The 18504-nt window shown below is 52.6% G+C and overlaps 1 protein-coding gene across 2 annotated transcripts in view; it reads left to right on the top strand.

The window, feature by feature from the left end:
• Positions 1-10182: 10182 nt before the first annotated feature.
• The window catches only part of NHSL3 (NHS like 3), a 28287-nt gene continuing 19965 nt past the window's right edge, over positions 10183-18504 (top strand). For both annotated transcript variants that reach the window (XM_059918177.1, XM_059918187.1), the window contains exon 1: positions 10183-10558. In XM_059918177.1, the coding sequence (XP_059774160.1) occupies positions 10327-10558 (232 nt within the window). In that variant the 5' untranslated portion in view covers positions 10183-10326. The remainder of the gene's footprint in view (positions 10559-18504) is intronic.

Here is an 18504-nt window from a genome sequence, read left to right on the forward strand (position 1 = left end):
ATATGGAGGCAGGATTAAGTGCATGGGCTTTGGCATCGTGTGGATCTGGGTTCAAATCCTGCCTCTGCCTTTTATTAGCAATGTAACTTTGGAAAATTACTTCTCTGAGCCTCAACTTCCTCCTCCATCAAATGAGTTGATATTACCTATCTCCTGGGGATCAAATGGGATAAGGCACATAAAGCTTTCAGCACTGAGGGACTTTCCCTGGTGGTCCAGTGGTTAGGACTCCAAGCTTCCACTGCAGGGGGCATGGGCTCCTCCCTGGTCTGGGAGCTAAGATCCAGAATGCTGCAGGGCGTGGCTGAAAAAAAAAAAAAAAAAGCTTTCAGCACTGGGTCTGGCACTAGTCAGTATTCAGTTATTGGCAGCTGCTGTTAATATCTTTTCTTCCTGGTCAATTTTCCTCCCCACCCCACCCCAACTCCTACCTAGTAGGTATGTCCAGCTGAATGTCCTAGTAGCACTTCAGACTCCAAATGGCCAAAAGCAAAATCCCATCCCTTCTTTTTCCTCCCTAAATACTAGCTTCTCTTCTTTTTTTTTTTTTGGATAAAAATAATAACAAATGTTTATTAATAGCTTCTCTTCTTGATGCCCCATTTCTTTTTTTTTTCCTTTTTAATTAATTAATTAATTTGGTTGCACCGGGTCTTATTTGCGGCACGCAGGATCTTCTTTACTGAGTGTGGGATCTTTCGTTGCGGCACGTGGGCTCTTAGTTGCGGCATGTGGGACCTAGTTCCCTGACCAGGGGTCGAACCGGGCCCCCTGCATTGGGAGTGCGGAGTCTTAACCACTAGACCACCAGGGAAGTCCCAATGTCCCTATTTCTGTTAGAGCCCCACCATCCTCCACTGGGCCGAGCCCTTGGGATGTCATTCATTCATTCAATGAAAAGCTATGTGCAGGGAAGACAGATTTGAAAAATCATTGTCTTTGCCCTTAAGGAGCTCATAGTCTGAGGAGGGAGACAAGCAATTTAATACAATAAGATCTATTAGAGGTTTGTATGGAGAAATCCATACAAACAAATCCTTACAATCCAGGAAGCCTTCCTAGAGAAGGGAGCATTTGAGTTGGCACTCGCAGGCTGAGTAGGAGCTTGAAAGTTGAATGAGTCAGGGAGAGCTGAGGAACCAGCCACGGGCAAAGGTGCGGCAGTGTGAGGTACGAGAGAGCAGAGAATGGCCAGGCCCTTAGAGCTGGAGGCTCACGGTTGGGTTTATTTATTTAAATTAAATTAATTAATTAAGTTTTTAAAAAATTTTATTTATTTTTAATTTATTTTTGGCTGTGTTGGGTCTTTGTTGCTGCGCGTGGGCTTTCTCTAGTTACAGCGAGCGGGGGCTACTCTTTGTTGGGGTGCGCGGGCTTCTCATTGCGGTGGCTTCTCTTGTTGCGGAGCATGGGCTCTAGGCGTGCAGGCTTCAGGAGCTGTGGCATGTGGGCTCAGTAGTTGTGGCTCGCGGGCTCTAGAGCGCAGGCTTGGTAGTTGTGGTGCATGGGCTTAGTTGCTCTGTGGCATGTGGGATCTTTCTGGATCAGGGCTCGAACCCATGTCCCCTGCATTGGCAGGTGGATGCTTAACCACTGAGCCACCAGGGAAGTCCCTAAATTAATTATTTTATTTTTGGCCGCACCATGTGGCTTGTGGGATCTTAGTTCCCTCACCAGGGATTGAACCCAGGCCCTCAGCAGTGAAAGCACAGAGTCCTAACCACTGGACTGCCAGGGAATTGCCCACGGTTGGGTTTAGAGAGCTCACTTGGGGCAGCAGGGAGGACTGCTGGGAGGAGGCAGAAGTGGAGGCAGCAGGGAGACACAGGAGGAGGGTTAGGGTCTGAAAGTTTACCCCTGCTTTGCTCTGCATGTTCTGTGCAAACTTGGGAAAGTCACTTGACCTCACGGAGCCTCCATCCCTCATCTGTCAAATGGAGATAATAATAGGCACCCGAGGGGATGTTGGGGAGGGCTGGATGAGCTAATGGAAGGGAAAGTGCTGGACAAATGCAAGCTGTTGTTGTAAAATATCCGCCAGGGCAGGCTGTGTTCCAGCCACGCCCCACCTCAAAAATGGCCTCCTTGAGTCTTGTCTGAGTCAGCCCACATCCTCCCTGGCTCTGAGGTAGGGGGTAGGATGCAGGGGAGCAGATGCGCACACAGCTGACTCTGGATCTTGGCTCACTGGCTGTGTGACCTCGAACCAGTGTCTTCCCTACTCTGAGCCTCATTTCTCCAGCTGCTAAAATAGGGTTGAGAACCTAACTGCAGGGCTGTTGGGAGGATTCCATGGCACCTGGTAGGTGATCATTAACTGTATAGTTCCCTGTCCCCTGTTCTCTGGTCCCCTCGTCCAGGGCCTGGCACCAAGCTGAGCAGAGTGGGAAACAGTAAATATTTAATAACAGATTGGCTGAGAGCTCCTGACGGGAGGGACATGTGGAGGAGCCAGAGGACACCTGCTCCCCTAGCAGGGTCTGCACAGATGTCCCTGAGATCTAGGGGCAGACACATCCCAATCTTGAGGGAACTCTTGCCTTCAGTGACTTCCTGGGGAATCCCATCTAACAGGGGTCCTCCCAGGGTACCCCAGTGTCTCCTCTCCTATCCTCTCTATTCTGTCACAGCAAATGGATGGGGACCTCATTCAACAACCGTTCACTGAGCCCCTCGCCACTGTCCAAGCCTGTGCCAGCACCAGAGGTTCAGAGACGAAGGAGGCCAGGAAGAGACGAGGAAACCTGCTCTCCAGGTCTTCTAGCTGGGAGGGCAATGGAAACATGCTTGCTATAATGTGGTTGTATGTGATGAGGCCAAGGACTGACTTTTGAGAAAATCAGACCTTAAAGAAGGGACTCAACCGCTCTGGGCCTCCATTTAACCATCTATAAAATGGGGACAATACTTCTTATCTCTTTAAGGCTGTTGTAAAGGTTAAGGGAGGCAATTATATAATACACTTAGGGCAAGCCCTAGAAGCTGGTCAGTCCATCAGCGAAGATGCTTTAACAGTGATGATTGTAAGTCACGGTGGGTGTCTGCTGAGCACACTGTGGGGCGGGGGGGAATCTGCACGGGGGAGTCAGGGAAGGCTCAACAAGAGGAGCATTTGGGCTGGTCCTGAAGGACAAGTACTTTGCCAAATGCAAAAATGAGGAGAGGGAGGTCAGGCTGGAGAGTGAAGGGCCCTAGGTATCCAAGAGGCTGGGATTTACACTGGAGTCAACAGGAAGGGATTTAAGCTGCCAGAGGGACAAGATCCAGATATAGCATCAGAAAATGTCCCTCTGGGGTGTGTGGAGAAGGGATTGAGAGGTTAGGAGACTGGGGGAAGCTGGGGTTGGAGCTGTGCCTGCATCACTTAGTCACCTGCCTGGTGCTCACCTGGGGTCAATGATTCAAAGGTTCCTATCCCAGGAAGACATCTGCCCCTTAACAGGAATTTATAGGGGCAACGCCTTTAGCCAGAGGAACCACCCGGGGGACCCAGAGCAATCAGACAGAAAGCCTGTTGGGCCAGCCCTGAGGTGCAGCCCCTCCCCCTGCCCTGGGCCTCCCCTTTGTGAATTTGTGTCTCTGTGGTTGTCTGTGGGCTGAGGCAGCAGAAAGAGTATTTTGGAGTGAGCCAGAGCTAAATCCAAATCCTGATTCTGCTAACTGGCTCTATGACCTTGGTCACATTTCTTAACCACTCTGAGTTGGTTTTGTGGGAAATGTTCAGACTTGTAGTATTTTTAAATGCTTGTATGTAAATGCATAGAAAAAATATATGCATACTGCCCACTAACACTAACAGTGGTGAGGTGGAGGTGGGGAACATGTGTGAAGAGGCACTTTCACATTTTACCCTATTTATTTCTGCATTGTTTGGGCCTTTTATAGACACATATATTCTACGTTATTGCATTTGTAAAAAGAGGGGATAACAATGCCAACTTCACAGATTATTGGAAGGATTTTAAGAAGATCCTACAGATATAACTCCTTTCACGCTGCCTATGCAGAATTGACCCTCACCAAGTATTAGTTCCCTTCGCTTCCTCTTGCCTGAATCTGTGTGGGGTTTTGTGCATCGGTGCTGCTATTTGTAAATGTTTGTTTATATTTATGTGACAAGGCCTTCTGTATATCTCTCTCTGATTTATGGGCCAGTGGGTATCTGTGTGTGTTGTTTTTGTATCAGTGGATGACAGTATGAGTGTCTGTGCATCTGGGAATGTGAGCATTTGTGTCTGTATGTGTGTGTGTCAGCATGTCTGTGTATAATTGGGTATGTTTCTGTACCTGTGTGTGTTTACATGTGTTTAGATATCAGGCTGTCTCAGTGTACCTTGGTGTTTATGGGTACTCAGAGGTGTCATTGTGTATCTGGGTTTGTGTCTTGGTGTGTGTCCATGTATCTGAGTATGCCAGGGTAAACTGGTGTGCATGTGGGTCTGTCAACCTGTGTTTGTGTCTCAGCGTGTTTGTGTAGCCCCTGTGTGGATGGTGAGCGTGGAGGGTCTTGCTGAGAATCCATACCCAGCTGTTTCCTTCCGATCATGGGCCCCATACATCTTGACCCCTCTCCCAGCTTCCAGAAGGCCCTGAGTGTGGGCACTTCCTGCCTAGCCCTGCCCTTGGGCACAGGGCCAGCCTTGCTGCCCAGGACTGGTGGAGTGGGTGTCTGCAAACACCTGGAGTCCCCACCCAGCAGCTCCCAACAGGAAGCCTTATCAGCTGGCAGACCAGGCTGGTCATGCCCCTGTTTCAGGGGTGAGAACTGAGAACTGACCTCGCTCCTTGGAGAGCAGTGAGCCCTGTGGATCTGGGGGTCAGGAAATCCTGGCTCTCTCAGCCTAGGTCAGTGTCCATCTGGCCAGCTTTTGTGCTTGTCAGATGCAGCCAGACAGTTGGGAAACAAAGCACATCTCCATGGCAACTCGCCTCTGCCTTTGAACTTGGGCAGTTCAGTGGTTTTGTGGCTCCTTCTTCAGGTCTGGCACTGGGATGGGGGTGGGCGGTGAGGATGAGTAATGAAGTTTCCATATATGCTCGATGCATCACCCCACACACCCCAACCCACTCCAGTACCTCCACTCACACTCTCCTTTTCTAGGTGAAATCAGATATTCAGATGGGGTAACTGGTGCCCAGAGAGGGCAAGTGTCTTACCCAAGGACACCAAGTTAGTGGCAGGACCGAGAGGAGAAACTTGTTAGGCTAACTTTTAACAAGCCGTTAGGTTGGGCTGGCTGGATAACTCATTTCTGTGCAGACCTCAGATAAAGCTTCTCCTGATATTGCTACCAAGATGTTAAAACTCTTACCATTTGCCCTTGCTTGTCTATGAAGTGTAGTATTTTCTAATTACTGACTAAAAGAAACTGCTGCAGAAATAAACTGAACGCTGGCTCTCTGTTAAAACAATAACCACACCTGTAACTCAGGATTTCAAATTTTTAGCCCATCAAAATGTTGGCATTGTTCCTGCTGATTTATTTTGTGTTAAGTAAAGGTTATACATTTGATTTGTAAAAATAAATTCTTATGTATAAAGCATTGATTTTATCTGTCAGATAAAATTCAGGGGGCTTTTGTTGGTGGGGAAAAATAAAAGTTCCACTGCTAAAAGAAAAAGGTTGAAACCCACTTTTCTACATTGTGTACAGCTCAGAGAGTGACAGTCTGATCACAGAATAGCTGGTCAGTCTGGAAGCCTGGAGCACAGAGCTGGTGCTCAGGAGATAGTGGCTGAAAGAATGCAAGGAATCAGAATTCATTCCACAGTGGAGACTGGGCAGTGGCAACAGCAACCTTTCCTTTCTCTCTGTCTCCCCCTCCTCTCTCTCTTTCCTTCCCTCCCTCAGCCTCCTAGGAGCTGGCAGCAACTCAGAGCTGAGAGCCCACAAGACTCCATCTCCATTCCACACACATCACTAACACCTTGGGCCTTATTTCACCTCTCAACCCAGCAGGGAAAATGGGTGGAATTAGGCTTGGGGCCTGATTCTAAGAGATGCTGGAGGATCAAAGAAGACCTCAGCAGGGAGGCTGTTTGAAATGTTGACACGCTGCCACAGATGCCAGGAGCCACAGAGTAGGGGGCACAGGAGTGTCCACTGTGGGGATGAGACCTGCAGGGTCTCCCCCGCCCCCAGGTTAGGGAGGAAAGAGGTAGAGGGCATCAGACACAAGGAGCCCCTTTCTATCTTCTCCCACTGAAAAGGATAAAAGTGTAGATTCTTAGTTCATTCTGAAACAGGAACCTCTTTGAGAATCTGTTAAAGCTGTGGACCCTTTCCCCAGAAAAGATGCATACAGGTGCATTTGAAGTTAAGCAGAACATTTCTGGAGGTTCCTGGAGGCCCGGCTGTGGCCCCAGGATAAATACTTTGCTTTTCCAGGGTCTTAACTGCCAACCCTTGAAAGCAGCAGGGGTGGGGCAGGGGCACAAAGCAAGTGATCAATTAGAAAACACACCCCCCCCCCAACACACACGCATGAACACAAATCAGTTTTTTTTTTTTTTTTTTTTTTTTTTTTTTTTTTTCAGGATTGTAATGATAGTTTAATATTAACAAATGTGTTAACATAATGCATCAAATCAATAAGTCCACTAATTTTAAGACTTGATCTCAGTAGATGCTGAATAGGTATTCAATAAAATTAAATATCTATTCCTGATAAAAATCCCTTGGAACACCAAGAATAGGAGGATATTTCCTTAACCTGATAAAGGGTATCTGAAGCCAGGAGCCAACATCATACTTCATGTTGAGACAGTGGAGGGATTTCCATTTAAACTGAAGACCAGAGATGAATTCTTACTGTCACCATTGTTATTTAGCATTGTCTGAAAGTTCAGGCAAATACAATAAACCATGAAAATAAGAAGAATAACTATAGAAAGGGGAGATAAAATTATGGTTATTTGATGACAGCATGATTAGACACATCTAGGAAATCCAGGGCAACACCTAAATAATGTTTTGAATTAATAAGCAAGTTCATCAAGAGTGGATGGCTGGGGCTTCCCTGGTGGTGCAGTGGCCAAGAATCCACCTGCCAATGCAGGGGACACGGGTTTGATCCCTGGTCCGGGAAGATCCCACATGCCGCGGAGCAACCAAGCCCGCGCGCCACAACCACTGAGCCTGGGCTCTAGAGCCCGAACACAAATCAGTTTTAAATTTCACCTCTGCCCAGAGGTAGCTGTGTGCCTGTTGGCAAGTCACTCCACCTCTATTTACGCTTTCTTATCCGTGGAATACGAGGACTATTAATCTCGCAACATCCTCGACTTTGCAGAACTGCTCTGCCCTCCAACTGGTCTAAGAACTGAGGGAAGCCACAGGTGCTCCCACCTGCAGCTGCGTGATTTACAGACTCTTTCCCTTCCTGGTGTTCCCTGTAAAATGAGGGAGGCTCAGCCATACCTTGGCCTGGCTGCTTAGTCTGGAGTCTGTAGGTGGAGGCCAGGCCTAGCAGGGGACAAACCTGGAGCCTATGGGAGGCAGGTCTCCCAGGGGTGGGGGGTCAGGAAGTGTAGGATGGGTGTGAGGGCAACATAGGGTGGTCCTGGGTTTTCCAAAAACAGAGGGAGCAGGGAATTCCCTGGCGTTCCAGCGGTTAGGACTCTGCACTCCTGAAAGCCGTGTGGCACAGCCAGAAAAAGGAAAAAAGAAAAACAAAAACAGAGGGAGCAAAGCTGGATGGCCTCAGGGGCTGTAGCCCCAAGCTTGGTTATTGCTGGTTCCTCCCTGGGGACAGGCTGGCAGCTTCCTTCCTGGTCAGGAGACAGCCTGGCTCCAGGATGGACTTTGGGCCCTGCCGACAGGGGCTGCTGGGAAGTCAGTTTCCTTAGCTGCCCAGAGGGCCAGCAAAGAAATGTAGCTGAGCTGAGCAATCATGAATCCAGAGAGCAGCGTTGCAGGCTAGCCCTTCCCAGCTAGCCCTGAGGGGCTCAGAAGCAGGCCTGTCCATTAGGCCAGGGGACAAGCAGGAAAGCTGGGCTGCTGGTCTGAGGGGTGGTTGGAGATGGGAGGTGAGAATGTCTGGGTGTTGGAGTTAGGAGCAGTGAGGGGAACACAGACCTGACCTCTCCCCACTCCCCTTTCCTCTCCTCTTCTCCCAATCAGGGGACCCAATCTGTGAGTTGACTCCTCGGGGTTGTGTTTCTAGGGAAGCTTTCGCTGAGGAATTATATGAGCCACTGGCAGGGCCAACTTCATGGGCATAGTCCACACGGCCCTGCTCTCGGAAAGGCCCCATGTTTGGTTGAATGCTCTGCCGTTGCCTTCTTGAAATTTTTAATAAATTTTGAATAAAGGCCCTGCATTTCCATTTTGCACTGGGCTCTGCAAACTGTGTAACCAGTCCGGCCACCAGGAAGAAAGGAGGTGCTGAAAGGGCTGGTGGTGGGCAAGACTGCCCAACATTCCTCTCCTGATCGCCCCTTCCAAAAGCCAGAGTATGTTTGTTTTCCTCTTTCCTCCCTACCAATGCATCCAGACTATCCAACAGGCCAAGGCCCTGTGCATCGCTCTCTCTCCAAGTCTCAGCCCTGCCTATAACACTTTTCCTCTGATACTCACCAATGGAAGGAGAGGTAGGGTCCTTAGGGATAGTGCTGGGCTGGGCAGAAACCAAATGAATGGTGGTTAGAGGGGAAACTGAGGCCCACAAAAGACAGTGATCTGCCCCAGGTCCCCCAGGTGGTAGGGGGGAGATGTCAGTGATGGCCCAAGTTTGCCACAGCTGAGCCCCTGGGGGCACTTGGGGGCTAAGGCAGGTTAGAGAGGTCACACTGCACACTCTAATTCTTCTATAATATAGTGAGTGTTGTCTATACTACAGCAGGGCTGACTGGGCTGGGTGAGGACCAGGAGAAAGATATTTGACCTGGGTCAAGTTGGGCGATGAAGACAAATTCTAACCGGTGGGGTAATCATGATGCCCTTCTGGGGACCCAGAGAGGGAGTCTAAGAGCCCTGAACCCACAGCTGGACCCTAGGGCAATTTCTAGCTCCTGGGGACCAGGCAGAGACAAGACCTAGATTGTCGATCTTAGCTCCTCTGCTGCTGACCACCTCTGTGCTCTTGGGCAATCACTGTCCTCTTCTGGCCTCAGTTTCCCTTCTGTACTATGGGGGTATCACTCCCTGCCCTGCTTCCCTCAGAGCTTGTTGTGGGATCAGATGATATGAAAGTGCCTGGTCAGCTGTAATAAAGAGCCAGAAGCTTGGAGGAAACAAGCACAGCATTTTCATGATTCTTAAAGGCTTCCTTTCCCTAGCAGCTTCCTCAGTCACACTTGTCACCTGCAGAGGATCTCAAAGCACCTTATAAAGCTGTGAGTTCAATCCAAGATCAGCTCTAATCAGTGTTGAGCATCTCAGTGGAAAATTCTGACCCAGGCAGGAGTGCTCTGGGGACTCCCAGCCTGGCCCAAGGGTAAACCGAGGCACGGCTCTCCTCATCGCAGTCACCCAAGGATGAAGCAGGAACCCAGGAGGCATGGGTCCCAGCTCCACACCGAGGACTGATGGAGGCTGGGGGAAGGTGGGGTGAGGAAGGGGAAAGGAGTGAAGGGACGACTCACAGTCGCCAGATGGGAGAGGAAGACCCACTGTCGGTCACAGGTCTCGGGTGGGTCTGACGTCTGTCTCTAGAGTAAAACCTTCAGTACTGCCCGGGTCCTGGAAAGCATTCTCAGAATCCCCTTATTGCAGAAGAATTCCAGAATCCCCCATCTCGTCCCGGACCAAACTCAGGGTACCAGGTTCTCTTGGGGTCCAACCTCAACATCTCTCTACCCCCTTTCCCTGCGCACCCCCATCCTCGGCCCCGTACTTCTCTGTTCGAACCCATCTCTCCTCAGTGTCCCCGCAGGGACGGAACCTCGGTACCGCCCTCTCCCGGACCCGCCCCGCCCCGCGACCCCGCCCTCTCGGCCCCAGCCCGCAGGCGCGGCTCCGGGGAGCGGGACCACCCTCCCTCGGCACCGGACCTCGCCCTCCCCCAGCCCCCGACCTCCCGGACCCGGGCCGGAGGGCCGGAGGGGGCGGGGAGGGGCCGCAGGCAGCGCCGCCCCCGCCCCGCGGCCGCTCCCTCCCGGCACCGTCCCTCCCGGCCGGCCTTCGCGCCCCGCCCGCCGCCCCGTGGCCCCTCCCGCGCCGCTCCCGCCGCCCGCCCCGCTCCTCGCCCGCTCTGCCTCCGCCGCCCAAACTTTTCTGCGGGCGCGTCTCCGCGCGGCGGCTGCCTGCCTGCCCGCCCGCCCCCGGCTCATGGGCGCCCCGCCTCAGGGGGCCTGACCCTCGCGCCGGGTCCCCCGGCCGAGCCATGGAGGCCCGCGCGTCCCCCGCCGCACCTGCGGCCGAAGAGCCGGGGGGCCCGGGCGGCCCCCCGCGCAAGAAGAAGTCTCGCTCCGGCGTGTCCGGCCTCCGCCGCGCCTTCAGCTGGCTGCGGGGCAAGCGGCGCAAGAAGGCGGCAGGGACCGAGGGCGCCGAACCGGCCGCCCCCCGGGCCAAGAAGGCGGACGACAAGGCCAGGAGGGCCAAGGGTAAAGGCCGAGGTAAGGCGGCCGGGCACCTGGGCAGGCGCCGGGCGGCGCCGAGGGTGCGGCCTGGGTGGCTCCTCTGGGGGTCCGCGGCGTGTCGGAGGTGGTGACTCCCTAGGCGCCGTTGCTTGGGGAGCGAAGAGCCCGGGGGTCAGTCCGAGTACCCCCAGTCTGGCCCGTCCCGCCCCCAGAATTTCCCAGACTCAGCCCTGCCCCGCTCGAGATGGAGAGGACCCCCCGAAGGGGGCAGGAATCCCCTGGCTTAAGCAGGAAGTGCTGGCGCCCGGCTCTTGGGACGGTGAGGCGGTGCCCCCTCCCCCAGCCTCACTCAGGTTCTGCCCTCTGCTGCTGAGTCAGGGGGTCAGAGTCTTGACTCTGGCCTGGGGCCAATGGGAGAGGCACGTGGCCTTGCATCTCTGGTGGGGGGGTCCCTCTGGGTCTGGAAAGCCAGCTGCACTCAAAAGGTGTTTTAGCCATCGAGGTGGATCTGGGTTTCCAGCCCCACAGAGGACCCAGCACGGAGCATAACATGCTTTAGGTTCTTAGCAGTGTTAGCTTTTCCTACCTGGCCCCCCTCACCACTCACCTGGGCCAAACCGCAAACATCCACCTCCTGGGGTGGTGAGCTCAGGATCTGAGCCAACTGCCCCACCCACCACTCCTTCCCCCCGCCGTGGTAGAAACGGTCCTGTGTTGGAAGTGTGCTTGCAGATGGGGGAAACAGGCCCAAGTTAATGGAGAGGCTGTACCTGGGGCAGCCGTGGGTACCTGAAGTACTACAGCTAATTCCCTGCCTCTAGGCTCCCTCTGGCCTGATGGATGGGCAGCCTGAGGGGAGGGGTGGCTGATCTGGCCCATCCCTACTGGAATCACATTTCTTTTGGCCGCTTGCTTTGTTCTTCCCTCATCTTCCTCTCTGTTTCTGTCTCCTGATTGAGGGGGAAGGCATGAGTCTCTGCAAGAGGGTGGGGCTCCCTTGGGGCCAGCCGTCCTAGGAAGTCTACCTTTCCTGTGCTCCTGCTGCAGTGCTAGAGGTGAGGAAATGGCGGTGTGTGCAGGCCCGTCCCATTTCACCTGTGTTTACCCACCCAGTGTCCTTTAACCACCTCCGCTGGAGGATAATTAGATGGAACACTTTAGGGGTCAGGAAGAGGGTGAAAGGCCTCTTGTGTGATTGCATCCGGCCTGATCTTCCTTTTGGATATGGGCCCTGCTCCCCTGCAGCCCAGCCACAAACAAGTTGGGTGCTGGGGCTGAGATGACTGGGCCAGGCCCCATGGGAAGGTTTGCATGAGGGGTGTTTCCAAGGGCTCTGCAGTCCCCACAATACATGAAGTCTGTCCCAGGGCTGCCCCACTGGGATTCAGTCTGAAGTCATCCCTGTCACACTCAAGGGGGCATGGGTCAGAATTGCAGCAGGATGGATTGTGGTCAGACTGTCAGGATTAGAGATAGAAGGCTAGTGGCATACCCCAGGGCAGTGGAAACTTTTCCCCTGGGAGATCAGCCTGGGGGCAGGGGCTGGAAAAGCTGACTCTGTAGGTCCCTGCTCGGACAGTCTGGGTTAAGGGTCATTGGGTCAGTGGCAGGCCTCCCCCTGCCTTGTGTTTGGTATTGGGTAGCACTGGGCTTTCTGGGCAGCAGGTCGACCTGATTTGGGACCACGTGCATGGGCAACACCTCCCTGCCCCTGGCTGTTGTTTCCCCAGGTCTGGGGGTGGCCGCAGGTATGTCTGGAGGAAGTCCTTCCTTTTGCTCCAACCTCCTATTATTCCATTTGTTTCCTTGTCACCTGCCTGGCCAAACTTCTTTTCTGTTTATTAAGAGAAATAAATCCAATCTCTCTAATCTCCACTGGCACCGCTGGTCAGGAAGGGGAAGCCCAAAGAAGGCTTAACTCTTTCTGGGGAAAATGTTTAGAATGAAGACTGGGGGAGATGGGGAGGAAGCACACACAGAAAATTCCTGGGAGGTCAGGGGCCTTTGCTAGGGAGGTCATTATCTCCCCGCTCCCAGTTGCTGAACCAAAGACCCATAGATGCAGGTCTTGGCTTCCTTAATCTGAGTCCCCTACTATAAAAGGGAAAACTGAGCTTGGGATAGATTTTGAGCCTCTGTTTTCCAGAACCCCCCTGCTCCCCGCACTGCCCTGCACAGACTTAGAAAGGAAAGAGAGGAAGTCTGACATTTATTTTTCTGAATGTGCCAGAACCCCCCCACCGCCCCCCTGCCCTGCATCCTTTACCTCCATTATCATTTACGACCATTTGCAGATGGAAAAACTGAGGCTCAGGGACAGTGAGTGATTGATTTGCCCACCTGGGATTTGAAATCAAATCATCTGACTCCAAAACTGGTCCTGCTTTCATGATTCTCCCAAGGACATAGACCAGGGAGTAAGGCTTAAAGATCTTCTCATCCAACCCATTGTACAGATGGGAAGAGGCCCAGAGAAAAGTGAGGGAACTTGATAGAGTAAGAAGAGTATCAGAGTCAGGCAAATTAATGAGAGTTCACATCCTGGCCCAGCGGTTAGCAAGCCCTGTGACACTGGGCAAGCAACTTCTCTGTGGCCTCACTGTTTCCATTACTGTCTCTTGAAGAGAGGGGACCTTCTCACTGGGGTAACCTTCCGGCTGGACATATCATCGATAGGTCTGTGAGCTTTCTGTGAGCTTTCCAAGATTCTCACAAAAGAGGATGTGAAAATTATTTGAAAGTGAAGTCACCATAGAAATGTAAGGGGTTGCTGTTATTGTGTTTGTGAGTTTATTCACCTGAGTTGTAAGGACCCAGTCTGGAAGGAATGGGCTTTGAAGCTGACAGGACAACTCTGTCCTGGGCCCTGGTCTGTCCCTCTTGGGCCATGTGACACCGGCAGGTTATTAACCCCTCCAAGCCTCAGTTCTGCTATCTGTAAAATAGAGATAACAAATCCTGGCTTTACAGGGGTGTTTCAAGGATCAAATTAGAAGACAGACATGCAAGTGCATTGTGAACTGTGGAGCATGGCCCAGATGTGAGCAGGTTGCTGCTGTTGTGATGCTGAGGACTTGAGCATTAGCTAAGTTTATCCTGATTCATGTTTGGAAAACAACTCATTGGTTACACCTCAGATACCCGTGATGATGATGATTATTGAGGGGGGAACCACAGAAGATGGAGTCTTTCCTTTGTCCAGCGGAGGACTCAGGCACAGAAAAAGTAACAAACAAACAGGCAGGAATCCATATTTTTCAGAAATATCATGTGGACTCTAGACAAGTGTGTGGGGAGGAAGTGTTTCTGGGACAGATGCCAGGACTGGAGCCCGGCAGATAATCGGGGGAGGCTTCCTGGAGGAGGTGAGCAGAGTGTGGAAGGAGGGCAGGATGCTGGCTAATTTGAAGGGGAACATGAAGGCTGCTATGTGCCAGACCCTGGCCGGGCATTTTCATGAGTATTTTCCCTTGTTGTCCTCAACAACCTGGGAGGTGGTCAGTTACAACCATTTATAGGTGAGAAAATAGGCCCAGAGGGTGAAAGTAAGTTGGTCAAGGTCATTCAGCTTCATTCATTTGAAAAAGACATATTCCTTACTATATAGTGTCAGGCACTGGTCAGGGTAATGCAAATATTTGGGACAAGACAGGCAAGGTTCTTACTTGCATGGACATGATGAACATAGCGTAGCACTGACAGAGCCACTCAATGTGTCTCCAGAGGCCATACTCTCCAAACAAGATAATATGAGGTTGGATGTGTTTCTGACTCTGGAGGGGAGTAACTGCTGTAGAGCTTAGGATCAACTTTGGGGAAAGGAGTATACAGCCCTCCCGAAGGTTTCTCTCAGGCAGTGGGCAGTGGCTGGGGGGTGGGCGCTGGGGATGGCTCCGATACTGATAGTGAGAATTTAGGAGCTACCCTGCCAGGCTCAGCAGATTTAACCCCATGAACGTTGGCCACTCACTCGGAGAGCTGTGCTGGGCATGGGGTTATGGAGAGAATCCTGCGTTTTGAGTTCTGCTTTGCCAAGTCCTGCCCCATTCTTGGCAAGACACTGTCTGTCTTAATAAAGATGGGGTTTAATGACCTCTGACCATTAGTGGCCCTTTCTCATTCTAGAATTCTCTGAGTTTGAGAATGGTCTGGAGGAGCAAGCTGGAAGGGGGACTGGGGGTGGGAGCTATGTTCAGGGAAGGAGAGCCTACCTTTGGCCAGTCAGATGGACACGACATCGGGACCCAGTGGTCTGGATGTCATAGGAAGGTGGGTGAGGAGAATGCAGGGTGAATAATGCCAACTCTCCCTGCTGAGGAAGGGGCCTGTGTAGCTCTAAAGCAAAGTGAAGACCCAAAGGCGCTTTGGTTAGTGGTCACTTTGCCTCTCTGAGGTCCGGGTGGTATCTGTTTGCCTTTCAATAAACACTCCATGTATTTCCACATTCTGTGCCATTGCATGTGCTGTTCCCCACCTAGTATGTGTTTACCTTCCCTTTTCTATCCAATACTTCTGTTCATCCTCAAGGCCTGGTCCAGTGTCATCACCTCTGTGATACTCCTGGGGAAATTATTGCCCCCAGACTCTAGAGCAGGGTGCTCAAGAGATTTGGAGTTGAACAGCATATGCTTTTCTTTCTTTTCTTAATATTTATTTATTCGTTTATTTATTTGGCTGTGTTGGGTCTTAGCTGCGGCAGGCGGGATCTTTTGTTGCAATGCGCGGGCTTCTCTAGTTGGTGCATGGGCTCTAGAGCACACTAGCTCAGTAGTTGCGGCGCGCGGGCTTAGTTGCCCTGCGGCCTGTGGGATTTTAGTTCCACGACCAGGGATTGAACCCTTGTCCCTTGCATTGGAAGGGGGATTCTTTTTTTTTTTTTTTTTTTTGGCTGCACCGGGTCTTCGTTGCTGCGCTCAGGCTTTCCCTAGTTGCGGCGAGCAGGGGCTACTCTTTGTTGTGGCGTGTGGGCTTCAGTAGTTGTGGCTCGCGGGCTCTAGAGCGCAGGCTCAGTAGTTGTGGCACACAGGCTTAGTTGCTCCGCGACATGTGGGATCTTCCCAGACCAGGGCTCGAACCTGTGTCCCCTGCATTGGCAGGCAGATTCTTAACCACTGCGCCACCAGGGAAGCCCGGAAAGTGGATTCTTAACCACTGGACCACCAGGGAAGTCCCAGGATATGCTTTTCTGGTCACCTGCTTCTTGGGGAGGGGCATTTCAGTGTCCTTAGCCTGGGGCCTTGACTGATGTGATATGGGCAGGGCTCCCTCTGCTGTGGGATACATCAGTGGGAGAGTGGTTTCCATAAGGGAGTCTGGGTCCACCTTCTTCAAGCCCCTCTGAAGTGATGAGCATTGTCTGCCTTGGGTCCAGATGGGAGAGGGTGTCTCACTAATTTATTTCACAAATACTTATTAAGTATTTAATATTAGGTAATAAGTACCTACTATGTGCCAGACTCTGTCCTGGGGATGAATGAAAGACAAGGTCCCAGTCCTCGTGAACCTCACAGTTTGAGGCGGGTAGTAGACATTGAACAAGTAATTAAGGGTCAAGAAGTGTGACTAAGGAGGGAACAGAGTGATCCCAGGGGGCGATCAAAGATGGCTTCCCCAAGAGATGACATGAGCTAAAATGGAAGAATGAGGGGAAGCTGGGGTTGAGGGATTTGCAGAGCTGGAACCAGGCAAGGCTCCTGCTGGGGGTTGGGACCAGCTGGCTCTCGGGTTCCGTGGGCACAGGCATCACCATACCTCACTGTTCTGAACATCCTGAGGGCAGGCCCTGGGCTGACTGTCTTTTCCCTCTGCCCTGCCCAGCACAGGGCCTGGCACTAAGTGCCTTTGGGTGATAGGTGGGTAATCTGATATGGGCCCCCAGAGCATGGGTATCTCCAGATCCTGGGCGCTCAGAGCTGATAGCCTGAGATGTCACAGGGAGCCCTCATGGTACATACAGATGGGCAGCTGAGGCCCAGAGGAGGAAGTGACTTGCTCAAGGTCATACAGCCAACCAGTGTTGGAGGCGGAACAGGAGCCCACACCTGCCAGGCTGACCTCAGCTTCCCCACTCCTTTGTTCTGACTTCTAATGGAAAAATCCCATCCCAGAAAGGGGCCTCGACCAGGGGTGGGATGAGAGGAGCAGGAAGCCGAGGCCAAGAAGGCCTCATCCATCCCCTCCTTTACCTCTGACACCTTCATGGGCCCGGTCCAGCTGCCTCTCCCCCTCCCTCCTCACGGAGGCCCTGGATCCCCACCGGTGGCACAGGGCCCAGGTTCTCCTGGAAATCCCCCTCAGGCTGGGGGGCCCTCCCCCCACCACTCTCCCTTTCCTGCCCCTGAATCAGGGCCGCCAGCAAGGTCTGCTGCTCTGGGGTGGCTATACCCTGTGGCCAGAAAAATCTCTAATCTGTTGTCAGCAGAGGGCAGGGGGAGCGCCTCCCCTCCCCCACCCGCCCCTCGGAAATTCCCCTCTCCCCAAACCCTCAAAGCTGTCTCAGCTGCTCCTGGCCTGTCACATGCTGAAGAAAACTAATGAGAGGAGGCATTGTATATTGTTTAGGCCGCAGTGAATGTGGCGGGGTGGGGAGAGCAGGTATACACACCTCTACCTCCCATCTGGAGAACCCACGGATGGCCACCTCCAGTCCTGTGGCTGACTTGGGGGAGGAAGTGGGTGGAAGCAGCTTCCTTGGGCAGGAGGGATGAACTCGTTGTCCACCTCCCCCATGACTATACTCCCCAGGACTCTGTGCTCTAGTGTTCCGCTGTCCTGGGGGCTGCTTCACCAAAGGCTGTCAGCTGCACTCACGGGGTGCTCTGTGCTGGCATGGAGGGGAGATGGAGACAGCTCAGCCTGCCAAGGGTTTAAACCCTGAATCTTCTGGCAAAGTGCATGCTTCCCAGGAGAATGCTGGTGGGGTCTGTTCCAAGTAGGACCTCCTGCCTGCTTAAGGATACCCTCTTCTCCAAGCCCCTAGCCAGCCGAGGCCTTTACTACTATCCTCCAGGAGGGTCACAAGACACTCAAGCCCTGCCTTGTGGTTCCAGGAGTTCTGGTCCATATGCCTACCATACCACCTACTTCTTCCCACCAGTCCTACCCCAGGCTCTCCCAGGCTCTCCCATGCACTTGACTCGTTGGTAGTACTCTTCCTTTTGGATCTGGGAGCAAGCATAGCCTTTGTAGTGAAAGAAGGTAAGACTGGGAGAGTGCCTTGGACTCTCCTGCCTGTGCCTCTTCATCTCCATTAGTGCTCACGGTGCCATTATCACCACCTCTGCCAGTTTCTGTTCAACACGTAGGGATACCTACTGTGTGCCAGACACTATGCTGAGCCTGGGGCTACTAGGAGGAGTGAGAGGATTAGTGTCCTTGAGGAACTTGTTTTCTGGTTGGAAAGGGAGCTACCAAAGCAAACTGTTGCCTTGAGACAAGTGCTGGCTGGGTTGGTGTTACACAGGGTGCCGGGGAGCCCTTAGGTGTGATCAGTACTGTATCAGTGGACAGCATTAATGCCTGTGGGAGCCCCAAGAACTGGGCTGGGGGAGGAGGGGTGTCAGGACATGGAGGAGGACACTGTCTAGCAAGGCCTTGACGACAGGCAGAGGTGGAAGAGGAAGGAGCACGTGTGAGGCCTGTAGGTGTGCACTGGGGTGCAGCAAGCAGTTGTGTGTGGCTGGAGCTCTGAGAATGAAAGGGGTGTGGTCAGAGATGAGGCTGAACTGGTGAGCGGGGGCAGCTCCTGCAAGGTCGCCTGTGAAGGCCGAGGTACCTGCTACACTCTGGACATCCTTCTAAGCTCTTTGCATGCCTGTCCTCACTGAATGCATGCTGAGGGATTTGGACTTTACCCTTGAGTGTTCTCTCTGCCCCCCCATACCACCTTTCCCCTTGATGGGCCTCAGGTTCCCCACCTGTAAATTAAGGGAATTGGGCCAGCAGATCTCTGAGGTCTCATCCAGCTCTGCCACTAGGACCCT

The sequence above is a fragment of the Balaenoptera ricei genome, chromosome 1, assembly GCF_028023285.1.
Source record: "Balaenoptera ricei isolate mBalRic1 chromosome 1, mBalRic1.hap2, whole genome shotgun sequence".
Classification (NCBI taxonomy): Eukaryota; Metazoa; Chordata; class Mammalia; order Artiodactyla; family Balaenopteridae; genus Balaenoptera; species Balaenoptera ricei.